The sequence below is a fragment of the Schistocerca piceifrons genome, chromosome 1, assembly GCF_021461385.2.
Source record: "Schistocerca piceifrons isolate TAMUIC-IGC-003096 chromosome 1, iqSchPice1.1, whole genome shotgun sequence".
Classification (NCBI taxonomy): domain Eukaryota; kingdom Metazoa; phylum Arthropoda; class Insecta; order Orthoptera; family Acrididae; genus Schistocerca; species Schistocerca piceifrons.
The window spans coordinates 914,845,642-914,860,317 of NC_060138.1; the positions used below are offsets into that span (position 1 = coordinate 914,845,642).

The 14,676-nt window shown below is 36.1% G+C and overlaps 1 protein-coding gene across 1 annotated transcript in view; it reads right to left on the minus strand.

Annotated features, from left to right (window-relative positions):
- The window catches only part of LOC124717078 (protocadherin-like wing polarity protein stan), a 368,864-nt gene that overhangs the window by 97,437 nt on the left and 256,751 nt on the right, over positions 1-14,676 (minus strand). The window contains exons 31-33 of the mRNA XM_047243768.1: positions 5,817-6,005; positions 5,457-5,598; positions 2,762-2,903 (exon numbers count right to left, since the gene is read on the minus strand). Coding sequence (XP_047099724.1) covers positions 2,762-2,903; positions 5,457-5,598; positions 5,817-6,005 — 473 coding nt within the window. The remainder of the gene's footprint in view (positions 1-2,761; positions 2,904-5,456; positions 5,599-5,816; positions 6,006-14,676) is intronic.

Below are 14,676 nucleotides of genomic sequence, written 5' to 3' on the forward strand. Positions count from 1 at the left end.
GGCGAGCGTATGTGGAATCAGCACTGGTGATCAGCGACTGGTGCCGGTATCATCGGACTTCGGCTGGTTTCCACATCTGCATCCCCATGATGTGGGTGAGAGCCACTTACTCCCAACACCGGATCATCTTTGATGAATTATTATCGTCATATTTCTTCTAAGTCTAATATGTTGAAATCTTCTCACTTTTCTTTTACCATAATATCTTTCTTATGTCTTCTCTTTTATTGCATTTATTAATTCTCACCATTTGAACTTTTAGGCCGAATTCAATTCCATGAAACAGTTCTCGTCTTATTATACCTGGTTGCTATGGCAACGCATCATATCTTCTGCTTCGATTTTCTCTCAAAATACCCTTTTTTTTTTAGTGCTTTTCACTGGTTGCCATGTTCTAACGCTTTAGATGATAGAATGTGTGCAGCACATATACAGACTTTATGTTTTCACCAATGACTGATTTTTGGACTATGCAGAATAACATTCTCATATTCCACATATAAATATCTTCATCTTCTCATTTTTCACTTGCACTTCGAGCTTTAGAAACATGTTTAATTAACATTTGTAAACGAGTTGGTTTAACAACCACTAATAATTTTTAACATGTCTTGCTTCTAGCAAGTCCAACACGTGAAGCACAATTGACAATTTTTCAACAGTTGTTCTTTTTTCTCATTACAATAATCAACAATATAAAACATCATAAGATACATAAACAATCCTTGTTCTTCCAGTTCAACTTCCGTGGCGCTAGCGGCAAACACTTGTGCTGTCGTGTCTACCTTGTGATCTTGACTCCTTTCCAGCCCGCACACACAAACGTGTTGCACAGTATGTATGTTCTCTCACACTTAGTTTTAAAATATCATGTATTTAAGACGGTAGAAGGATGAGTGGTTCTAGAATTTACGTGGAAATTCTCGAAATCACTACAATATGTGCAATTCCGTCGATGAAATGTGTAGCACTGATCTCTTGTGCTGCAGAGAGGTCTTTCTCTGCCTACGAAAATGTACTGAGAGATTACAGAAAAAAAAGTTTCACTTTACAAAACTTAGAAATGTCGTTAATTGTGTACCTCTATACCAAATGTAACAGAAAATTTCTTGTTAGTTGTAGTGTTAGGACAGGGATTGTGGTCAAACAGATACACATTTCAAGTGTGTTTGTCTTATGCAAGTAACATACGAAAAGAATTTTTCAGTAAAAAACTTTTTGTTAAAATATTATGAAAAGAGAAAAGATTGCATCACAGGTAAGTATCTCAACTGTTTATACACTTTTTCGAGGGTCAGAATAAGAAATATTATTTTCCATAAGGATCTAGAACGACTGTGTCACAATTATAACAAAACTTTCCATGTTAATATTAGTGTTTATTTTTCATTAAAAAGACACCAAAAGGGCTAAAACTGTTTGTTTGAATCTAAAAAATGCTAGTCCAAGAAAATAAAGGGCTAAAATCTATCTTTTAAAATCCTAAAAATCCAGGCCCTAGCAATAATATACCAACACAGCAAGCAAAGAAGACCGAGAAACTTGAAGACAGGAGGGCCAGTTTAAAGCAGGAAAAAATTGAATCAAAAAATAGAAGATAAAAAACTGTAGAAAAAATGGAAAAAAAAAATCAAGAGAAATTAAATTAACTTGATGAAAAGACGTAATTTTGTTCTGCAAGCTTTCTAAGCAGATGATATAACCTACTGTGACAGACAACTTCAAAGAAAATTTGAGTAAGACTGCAGATAATTTTATTGGTCATGCTACTGTTATAGTGGGAGGTTTGTACACTGCTATTGCACAGACAAGGCACTGATTGTGTCTTGCCACTACCAACAAATAGTGTTGAGACACAGCAGCTGATGTTTCGATGTCAGACTACATGCAGAGAGACTTCATCGCCAACTGTAGCTCAAAGGAATATGTTAGACGGAAGAGTATACAACTGTCTTTACCATTCCATCTGTCTCCAACTCTACTTAGAATTGTTACTACTCGTATTTGGATATTCATGCACTCTCCTCTCTCTAACTTACTTTTTTACATCTTCTTATACTTTTCAATCACTGAGGCACGTCCCATAGTCATCCATCATATTCATACATCCCATATTCATCCATAATATTCATACATATCTACCTCATAAATATGAACTATATAATCCAGTATTATTATTGTTGCTATCAAGTTTATGATTTAGGTTTCCAGTTGTCAATATTATAACCGATAATTACAGTTTTCCTTTACTTCATTGACTCAAGCTTTCCTTGCTCCATTTCGTTTCATACTACAGTTTTTGGTGAGAAATGTTTTTGTTTTGATTATATCTGACACATCTCTTACCACGATCTGATCTGTGTTCCACTTTGCCATTTCAATACATGTTTGCATTCTTTCCCTTTCTGTTGGAAAAGTGGTGTAATATCATGGATGTGGAAAACTACTGCAAAGCCGTAATTGCCTAACATGATGCACCATTCATTTGCTTACATGTATGTTATATGCATATCAGATTGTAAAACATTTTCTTAAATTGGAATATAAACCATGGAAAGTGCTTAGCAAAATGATTATTGTTCACTGCACAACCCATTTAAGAAAAGAAAAAGATGTTCAAATATTATTACTATTACTATTACTAACAACAACAACAACAACAACAACAACAACAACATCATAAAGAAACAAATAGTAGCATTTAAGTATGTTAGTTAAGGGCTTATAGAAACTAGGGTCTACTTTAATTTTCCAAATTTACCTGTTGATCAACAATATCTACAAGAACAGCAAATATTGATAGGTGATTGCAGGTACAATTAATAAGAAATGGCCTGGTTATAGAAACTGTCCAGTCAGTAGGTATGTCTGTCAAACAGCCAGATCGTGACCATTCACCAATCCTAAATGGAAATCAAAAGACATGACAAAATTAAAATTTTGGGACAGCATTTGTGAAAGTAACATAATATTCCAGTTACCATATCAAAAGAATATGATGAATAATATTAATGTAATAATAACAGGAAAGTCAGATACCAATATATGCAAAAAGAACAACTGAAATTGTTGTGTAGTGTGGAAACTGTGGGATAGTGGGGAAGTGGGGAAAAACAGAAAACACACACACACAATAGTGAACTTTTAAACAACAATATTTTCAACTCAATTAAATTCACTGATATGAAATAAATGGAGGTAATGAGGATGAATCAGTGAACACAAAAACAATGCAATGACATGAAATGATATCAATTACATAAACTTAGAAACGCTGTGACTTTGCCAGACAGAGTCTCAAACTCTGGTTTCCTGTATTTCATTAGGCAGTCTGAGCACTCATTCCTGCTTTACATAAACTGTCCTTCCTATTAGTTCAAAACAAACATTGACTGTTCTTGATTCCAGATTAGAGAAGCAGATATGATGGGGAATCATGGCTTTCTCTGTCACACAGGTTATATATAAACTGAATTAATTTAAGTTTCAGTTTCACAGTTTAAATTTGCAAATGAAATCAATACAAGGATGTAGCCGCAGAAGTATGGTAGTTGACTGAATCAGGTTTGAATAAAGATTTTCATCTGGTTTGAATAAAGATTTTCATTAGGTACAACAAGATCATTTGACAGTGCAGAGAGAATACAGCAGTCTGTATTCGCTATCTAAAATTGTGTTCACTATGCAAAATACCTTACTGGAAGTAGTACGATGTAATTCATGATGTTTCTGGCAAGAAATCCGAGATCATGACAGTACCGCTGGAACGGTCTATACTTGCACAAAGGATGTGACAAAAAATGAACAGGCATTTCTCAACAGCAGTAGCCAAGAAAGGATATTGTTGTTTTTGCTATATTGGTACAAGTAGAATAACAACACTAATCAAAACTGACATCAACCTGAAAAAATTTTTTATTTATATGGCTTTTAATGTAGTTGTGTCACATGCGCCTCCTTCAAATTAATAACTTCGAACACCAAGCCATTAGAAAAATATTTGTTCTGGAACGCAAAGCATTATGGGACACTCAACTAAACTGGAAAAAGGTTCATAAGGAATCTGCTTGTTTATTTTCAAGAGTTATTAATTCAAAAAGTCCATAATTTTCTAGAAGAATAATCATATGACAAGTATGTCAAAACATGATTACTGGCAAACGAAAAAGTCAAGAAAGCACTTAATTTGGTAGTCGATAACAGGTGACTAAATTATACTTTACAACAAGTATTAACTGTGAGAAAGTTTAGTGCTTGGTAGGTTTTCCACAACTGATGAACGCCAACGAAAAGCAAATATTGAAATTAATTTTGAAAAATATCAAATATACTGTGCAGTAGCCTATTATTGTAGGTTATATGAAGATCAACTAAAGCATGTCAGAAATGAATATTTTGCAAAAATTTGGGTCGCTTTACAGAAATACTGTTGCACTCAATGTACTGACCTAAAATGGAGCTATGTAGAAAAATGAGTCACTTTTGAAGTTTTCTAAAAAAAAAAAAAAAAAAAAAAAAAAAAAAAAAAAAAAAAAAAATGGTATGGCCTAGACAAAGTTTCGAATCGCAGATCTCCTGAATACAAGTTCTATGTCATGTGCCACTTAAACCAACATAATATGAGGTAGTAAGCAAACAATACAATTTATTTGTTGGAGGATGAGGTTAGCTGGTCGAAGTGTTGAGTCAGCAGTTCCTTCAAAACATGCTATTTTTTATGCATACATAACGCACGAGCGTAATGGAAGTGAAGACTAAATTTATATTTTAGATATACATTTATGTTTTAGATATATGGGGATCAACTGGTTAATTATAAGCACATAATTTCAATGTGATTGCCAGGTGAACATGAACTATCACTGCAGATTATAGCTTTCTGGTAAATACAGGATATCACTGAGAGTGAGTCTGGCAAAGAAAGAACACATGGATCTAATCTAATGCAATTGCTTTTATGACTACAGACACAGTGAAGCCTTCATTGAAATATATGACTGACTGAGAAAATTTTGGATATTTGAGAAGACAATCCTTGCAGATTTCTTTACTATTCTATTCACTGTAACTGTAATATACTATCCTCTGATTAACACATTAACTGCTTTTTTATTGCTGTTCTGTTCCAAATATGATAAATGTTAAAAGTACATGGAGAGAAAGAAAAACAAATGGTATGTCACAATAAAAGTGAAAACAGATACCTACACAAACAAAAAAGCATGCACAAATCAAAACAATTGTGTGTGTTCTTCTGGGTCTACAAGTTTTCTCAGATGAAGAATTATTCTAATCCCTTCATACCCTTCATAGGAGGGACACCAAACAACACAATATAATCAAGTAAATGAAAAATGAAGAATCAGTGATTAATCAAGTCAGCACATTACTGCATTTAAGTCAATGCATATGAAGAACAAACAAGAAACAAAATAAGAAATAAAACACATACATACCCTTTCACAGTACTCCAATGGACACACTGTGGATTTATACGAGGAGAGATTGGTTGAATATCTGTATCCAGCCACATTCTTAGCAGTATAGGAGAAGGCAGAGGACCACTGTCTGTCAATGATTTGTACTTATTATCAGAACCTGTGAAGAAATATGGATTTTCAAGCAGTGCTGTAATTGTACAATGGATTCCCATAAGAAATAATAAAATAAACTACTACTTTAGTACACAATTTTATAAAAAATACAAAAAACTGCAAAAAAAAGCTACACTATTCAAGCGACTGAAACAAATCAATACTGAAATTTGAGGTCTTCTAGCATTTCACTGTCAGTTAAACATAAAGTTTGAAGCATACCTTGGTCATTAACTGGTACCAATATTGCAAGAGATATTATAGGTGATCCAACACGTAGTTCAACACCCCATCTTCGAACAACAGTCTCATCATATCTTTCAGGCAGCAATGTACCTACACTGCGATACTCTGCGTAACTCAGTACTGCCTGTCTGCTACCAAGAAAGCTTGTGTGTGTAGTCAGTTCCCCTGTGAACAATTTTTTTCACAGCATTAAGAGTCACAGAAACATGATTTAAATATTCATTTGCTGGCATTCAGACCTTGTATCAATTCAGAAAAATTCTAACAGAATTGATATTTGAAAATATAATGTAAATGGACAGACAAAAAATGTATTCACCAAGCAGTGGCAGGAGAACATATATATAAAGGTATTAAGCTTTTGGAGCCAGTGGCTCCTTTTTCTGGCAGGAATGTTGAAGGGGATGGAAGAGGGATGAAGGAAAAGGACTGGTGAAGTTTGCAAAAAGGAGTAGAGTTCGGAAATGTCGCCCAAAACGCCAGGTCAGGGAAGACTTAATGAATGGCATGAGAAGGAAAGACTGATTGATGGGGACTGTACTGGATAAGATTTCAAGAATTGATATTTAGTTTCAGCCTACCGAACAGAGTGGCTTCAAATAATTTTTCTGTGAGAAGTCTATACCTGTATGTTGGGTAGAACCTTAAGATTCAGTATCAACAATTAAGCACTGCGGCAGGTGTTTCTACCCTCATATAAATAAGTATAAAAAGAAAGTGTTGCCTTTCATCTTTTAGATAATCTTTTAATTACGAAATGGAATTAATCACACTATAAGTTATCACTGTGGGTCAGCTCTACTTGGTTTGATACAAAATCCGAAACTAACGGTTTTAGAACATTGTCAAGTTAAGTGGTGTACACTGTCACAATGTTTTACCATGTACTTCCATGTACTTCAGATTGGATCTTTCCAACTCAAGCTTCTTTCACTCTGTTTCTCAAGCTAATTGAAAAGCTCCTAGCAGTATAAGAATTACAATCATGGAAGTTGCGTTCATTCATAAATATTTCTTACTTTACAAACAAATCTCTCCATTACACAATCTTTCACTTTCTCGACCTTTAGTTATGCCCATCGTCAGAGGTACAGCTTTAAAATGATATGTTACAAGGGTGGTCCCATATGTACCTGGCCTGACCAGGAGATGGCAGTAGTTGTTGAAAAATATCTCTGGGTTAGAAAGTACACGATCTATGAAGCATATGTTTCAAGTCTGAAAACAGCACACTGTTTAGTATTTGTTTGGCAGCCATCAATAGCGAACATTGCGAGTGAACTTGTGAAAATGGAGAAAATTGGTCATCGTTATGTGATACAATATTCTTTTTCGAAAGGCCTCAGCGCAACCAATATTAAAGCAGAGCTGAATTCTACTTTGGGAGAGTCTGCTCCTTCATTGACAACAGTAAAATATTGGTTAGCTGAGTTTAAACGAGGCCGTACGAGCTGCCAAGACAAGCTTCGCAGTGGTCGACCAAATGAGGTAACGACTCCAGAAATGGTGAAGAAAATCCACAAAGCGGCACAGGATGATCGTCGACTGACAGTGCGCGAGGTAGTACACATAGTAGGAATTTCAAAAAGCATGGTACATTGCATATTATCTGAAAATTTGGACATGAGAAAACTGTGTGCAAGGTTTGTGAAGACGTTCCAATTAAGTTTTTAGCGAAGTTTCGCAGCAACAAAGCTGATTTTTTGTGCCGTTTCATAACCAAGGGTGAAACATGGGTCCACCACTTCACTCCTGAGACAAAAGAACAATCAAAACAATGGACACAAATTGGAGAACCAAATCCAAATAAGGCGAGGACAGTTTCATCTGCAGGCAAGGTCATGGCGTCAGTTTTTTTGGATGTTCGTGGGATAATTTTCATTTTGTAACTTTAAAAAGGAAAAATTATCAATGGCAAGTATTATGTAAACTTACTGCAACATTTGGGCAAAGATATCAAGCAAAAAATGGCCGTATTTGGCCAAGAAGAAAGTGTTGTTTCTTCAGGACAATGCACCGGCTCGCAAGTCCGTTATTGCAATGGCCAAAATTAATGAATTAACGTTTGAATTGCTACCCTAAGCACCCTGTTCACCAGACTTTCCTCCCTTGGATTATTTTCTGTTTCCAAACTTGAAAAAATGGCTCGGTGGTCGAAGATTTTCAACAAATGAAGACGTGATGTCAGCAGTTAGTGGCTATTTCGAGGAGTTAGACAGTTCTCATTATAAAAATGGCATCAAACTTACTGAACATCACTGGGAAAAGCGTACAGAGCTGAAAGGAGATTATACTGAAAAATAAATACATTTTTTCCAAAATTTTTGTGTTTTCTGTGTTGGGTCGGGTACTTATGGAACCACCCTTGTACATATGAAGAGCCTCCTTACGCATAAAACATCAGTACCACAAACTGTTCTACTGATCCAACTTTAATTTCAGAATACACCTCATCAATAATAACATAAATGGAGCAAAAATTGAAGCAAGACCACCTCCAACAGGAAATTTATCTCATTTGTTGAAGAGTGACTATTTTCACCAGTGTCATTACACTCCTGATGCCATCACACAATGTTAATGTGAGGCCAACATTTCTGTTAAAGTTTATACGACATTTTCATATTTCAACAGCATACCTGATAATGGAGTCCTAAACTTCAACGTCTCTACAAAATTTCTCTACTTTCTGCTTAGTGTTATGTCTGTCAGTAAGTTTAAATACTGAAAAATAAATCCCAATCATTTTTTATATTTAATAAACTAGGAATATTCAGTAGAATAGTCGGTTACAGTCTCAACTGGTTGATCTAAGTAGTATGCAGCAAATTTGCAAAGAGTGCACAGCTTTCTTTTGAATATCATGTATTACTATAGATCTTGTTATTGTAGGATGCATCGCAGTAACGCAGTTATTGTGCAGAGAAATGAATGTCTTTTTCTTGAAGCAGTCTCATCTTGGCTGCTGTTGAGTCAAAGAAAGGACGGCAGATCATTTGCTTTCCCTCCTACTTGTACACAGTACTGCAATTACATGTACTGGCCACTGTCCATTGAAAATTTACATTCACATACCATGCAACTGATATTCCAAAAACATGCTCCTCATATTTCAGTTCAGCTTGTGGGAGTTTCTTACGAAAAACACTTCTGGTCATTACACAATATATACAATATTGCAGTGCCTGTGCTATTCTGACTACGATGCATGCATATCCAAAGGAACAGGCACACCACAGCCATTACGAAACAATTCAAATGAATTCGCAATTACGAATAAGGACTACAATCAGCTGTAGAATGGAATGACAACAATGAAAATTTCTGCCAGACCGGATCTCGAACCCAAATTTCCTGCGTATCGTGAGCAGTCTCCTTACCATTTGGCTATCCGTGCATGCCTCATGGCCAAACCCAAACTTCCATATGTCTCAACCATTCGTTTACGACCTGTACTCGTGTATCCAATATGTATATTCCTGTACAGGTCAGATATTGTAATTGAAAGTCACTTGCATGCATGCATGTACAAAAGAAGTTTGTATCATAATCAGAATAACACAGGCACTGTAATATCATATTTATCTGCCGATACCAGGCAAGAGACTTTCAGGTACAATGTCTGACCTGTACAGGAATATACATATTGCAGGTATGATTATAGTTCATAAAAACATGGTTGGTGACATATATGCGTGTCCAAAGAAACTCTGCATCGTAATCAGAATAACACAAGCATTGCAATATTGTATTTATCTGCCGATACTGGGCAAGCAACTTTGAAGTACATACGGGAATATACACAACGGATGTACGAGTACAGGTTGTAGACGCATGGTTGATGACATATGGAAGTTTGGGTCTGGCCGTGGGTCATGCATGGGTAGCTAAATGGTAAGGTGACTGCTAGCAATATGCAGGTTCGAGTCCCGGTTCAGCACAAATTTTCATTGTTGCCATTCCATTTTACAGCTGATTGTAGTTCTTATTTGCAATTGTGAATTCATTTGATGTTCTTCTGATGATTATTTTTAATGTTTGCAGAAAAGATTTCTTATTGGACAAAAAATTACAGCAATGCCCATTTAAATACATATCTGTGTGTATTGGTTTACACACTGTACTATGTAGCTCTGTATCTACAGTAAATTTAAACTACACAGCTCTCACTTTACGTCTTTTTCTTCTTCCTCCTCCTTTATTTAATGTCTCAATTCTCCTTTCTTTCCAACTTTTCTTTTTTATTCACATCTGTCACAACACCCATCCAAATTAATTCACAATTTTCTTGTATTGTCTTGTTTTTTCTGTATTTGCACCATGTCATTAATTTTCTTTCACATTACAGTGTCTGACAAAAATGTGGAGCACTCGGAAGACACTGTTAGATGTCAACATGTACACATCATTAGCAGGTATGTAAGCGATTGGAGATGTAATGTTCTCTGATACAAAGAATGGCACCAGCATGCATTAATGTTGTTTTTGTTCAGTACTGTTACCAGGACTGGTAGGGTATATAAGTGCAATGAACAGTTTCAGGAGCTCAGTGATCACTGTGAAGGACACAAGAGATGGCACATACTCACGTGGGACAGCCTTATTAGCACCTAACAAAGACTGTAAGGGGCCTCATTCTGAGTCTCCATTTAGCCAGGTGGTCAAATCTTGCAATATCCAGATTTGTGGAGCATTTGGGTGTGACAGTGGTCCGACGATGATTTGTATGGGAACATTAGGGAAGACATAATCATTGTCAAGTTTCTACATCTACCTCTACCATATCTGACCACCACAAGAAAGGATCGCTGTATTGTGCACCAAGCACATCATAAACCCTTCACATATGTGCCTGCCATCTGATAACAAGTAATGGACTCCCTGCAACACTGTGTGTCAACCAACACTATTGGTTGGAGACAAGCACCATCCGGACTAAGGAATTACTGTCCCATGCAAGGGTAGGGGGCATGGGGGGCAGCTGCCTCCTCCTAAAGATTTAAAGATTTTTTTTTTTCCTATCGTTAATTCGTACTGGTCGCCCAGTTGGTGACACAACTCAGACCTCCTAGTCATGGCTGCCTTAATCTGAAGAATAATTGAAAATAAAAATTAAATAGTTCTGTATCTCAAAGTCAAATCTCACTGCAAGCAAAGAAAGTAGAGACATTTGAAAAAGAGCACTATCGGCAAGGTGCTCTATTGGACTGTGTAGTGTGGTTTATTTGCTTTTACTTGATCTGTGTGGCTCTACATTACACTAATTTTGGCCGCTGAATGTTGTTTGTCGATGTACTATAGATCCAGCACAGATGGAAGTAACGTTTCATATTTTTGAGCTAGTGTTTCACAATATAGTAAAGCCTCAGAAAAGTAAAAACCAAACCATTGCTTGGAATGAGGCTTGGTGTAGACAACAACCATTTGGTATGCAGCAAGCAATAAGAACTTCAAGAATAAGTTTAAAATGTGTTTAATTTGAGACTCGACAGGATAGCGATGATGATTATGTTTGGTTTGTGGGGCACTCAACTGCGCGGTTATCAGTGCCCATACAAAGTCCCAACCTTTGCTCAGCCCAGTCTCGCCGCTTTCATGAATGAGGATGAAAGGATGAGAACAACACAAACACCTAGTCATCTCGAGGCAGGGGAAAATCCCTGTCCCCGCTGGGAATCGAACCCGGAACCCCGTGCTCGGGAAGCAAGAACGCTACCGCGAGACATTGAGCTGCAGAAACCGACAGGATAGTGAAAAGCGTGATATGTATACAGTCATTACATCATCCAAGTAATACACATAGACAATCTAGCCTCTATCTGTGATTGAGCTCTCAATTTGCTGTTATCAAAGGTAAAAAAAAAGTTCATTTGTTCGTGAAAAGTTGTCATGACTCATGCAGTAGAGCATTCAACACAGGAGGGTTTCTTGCATCAATGGTAAACACACGGGATATTCCTCTGGAGTAGATTTTGCATTGTCACAACCAACAAGCTTCACTCTGTTCCACCAAACGCCCAATAAACTGATGCATTATCTGATGTGACATCACATTCTGAAGTGCTATCAAATCATTTTAAAATAGTAGCCTCCAAGTCTGTACTGGATAAGACAAACAGCAGGTGAACGGCTGGACACTGAAACCACTCTGCAGAACCTACATCTGGTGTCTGAGGCATGTAGCACTCTAAATCCCTTTTAGTGGAAATGAACTTTTGCTCAGGAAAGAAAAACCGACAACACTCTAATCCCCTACCCCACCAATAAGCATTAGCAAAAGACTGGCACTCAATGCTAGTGGGCCGTGAGATTGCACCTAGGACGGCAACAGTTTGTTGGAAGTACAGAGCTGCAGACAGATGTATAGCCACACAACATGGGTATCAGAACTTTTTTTGTGAGTGATTGCTTTCTGTTTTTATACACATACATTTATGATTACTTGTTAATGTTGATATAAATGTCTGCTATTGCATACTGTTGATTTGCAAAAAATAGTCATTAATATTTTGGCACCATATTTATAACCCTGTTTAAAACTGGGGCTTTGATTATGCCCTTTAAGCAGCAGAGCAGCATTAAACCATGTGTAAGGAGGAGGTATAGAAAATGGGGGTGACCCCTGTTGATGTCATGTACCAGTAGGTCTAATTTATTTTTGTGCTCTAAACAATACTGTCACACAAATTAGCAGTTTCACTCTCTAGCTAAAATTTGGATATAAAAGCAGTGAATAAAATGACAAATGGGTGACAAGTTAGAGTATCTCACAGCTCACAAACATGTCAGATCTCTTATTACTGTGGTTAAAGTCAATACCCGAATCCGCACATACAGAATGGGCAGAAAGAGAGGGAACCTCTTGACTTAAAAAGAACTTGCCCATTGTGCACCTACACAGTGACTTAATTTTTCTGCTACACTGGAATTCTATATTCTATAAATACATGAGACTATAGAATACTTACAATGTCAGCCAAATGGACAGTAGGACACAGAGACAGTACTATATGTGGAGCCCAAATTAAAACTAATGTATTGTGACGTGGAACCAATGCATTTTCTGTAATTACAATCAATAAAATCTAATTCGTTGTTTGAAAAATAAGTACTGTCTCTATGACATTCCAACTGATTTCTCGATACATTTTACTTGACTTAGACCTGCGGCAAAACATGTTGGCGATACCTGCTCTAACCATTAATGAAAATTAAAGAGCAGTAAAGTCACACCTCACTGGTACTTCTTAGTAGGCCTACATGATTGTTTTTAAGCAATTGTTTCTAATACAAACTTTTTCCTACGAGCAGATGTGCTATAAATAGAGTCATACTATTATTGTCGATGGAAGGTTTTATTCGAGCGTCTTGTGATTTATTATTAACCAGCTTTTTCTTATGACCTTCCGTGCATGTAAAGTGCCAGCCCGTCCTACAGCCACCAAAGCTTTGCTGTGCGGGCACAATTCATTTTTCACAACAGGTGACAATGTCCTGCGGTGTGCAGCTGTGTACACTTTTATGACAAAAATGTGATAACTCGGCTTCTAGGTTTAGTACCAAGATGGAACATGAACCAAGATGAAACATGTACCAGATTTTTTAGTTTTTGCTTCATGCTCCTATTAGCATACCAACAACAGGCAAAAAGTCTAAAAATAATAGTTTTGTTGTTTATTTCTGTTATAACGACTGCTCATATTAAGTTTTCTCAAATATCTCCTACGTATACACATAGGCCAATTACAATTTTAGTTATATGTATAGATGAGATACCGGGAAAGAGAATCTGCACAGTTATTACTAACGATTCCATATTTCAACAGTTGTTTGAAAATTGTCAGTTAAGGAAATGCTTATCCCAGTTCAACAGAGTTGCTCTTGGATCAACAGCTAAGGATGCACAAATCTGGATGAACTAGAGACTTTGATAATCTAGTCAACAGTGCCTTTTGTTACTACCTCCTCCTATTCACTCATATAAAAATAGATGAATAAATATTAAATTTAAAAAATAAAATTAAAAAGACTTCTGAAAACTGTCTAAACTGAAAAAAAAAAAAAAAAATATTTTTTTATTCTTATTCAGAAGCCAGTACACATTTTAGCAACTAATCTAAAAATAACTTCTTAGCGATCTACACAATGATAAATTTAATGCTGGTGTTTGCTTTCTGAATTTCACTTTGCTGTAGTTATCAATTTGCGAGTTCTGACTGGTAATTTATTTCATTAAATATCCTCAACATACTTGTTGCTATAATATAGTACAAACTAAATGACAGTCGCTGTTCATTTGTACTGGCAAAAATAAATGAATTCATGACAACTTCCCTGAAGCAGATAGTGTCTCAATAAGTGTTTATCTATTTTTGTGTGACTGTGGGAAAACTTATATGTGCTAATTATTTTTCGTAATATCTCAACAATACTAGGCTGTGATGTACAGTTTTTCTGTTTACTATTATACAATAAATCTAAAAAACCCTTATACAAATGATGTTGGCGTATAAGGTAAAAGAGATGTTAACAGAACACAGAACTGTTACCTGTAATCACTTTAAAAAAAACTTCTTTGCAAAGATGTTGTTGGTTCCCCCCGCCCCCCCCCCCCCCCCCCGCCAATGGCAGATCAACAATGTTAGATAGTTTGAATAAAATCTTAATAAAAAATGTATCACCTCTATGGTATGCAAACTAACAAATTTTATCAATAGGTAAATAAAACTTCAATGCTATAGTAAATTTCTGTTATAATTTTGTAGTAGGAGTTAAGAGAAAAAGGACAGAAGACAGAAACATTGATAGCGAGGAGCTGGATAACGATAGCGATCAG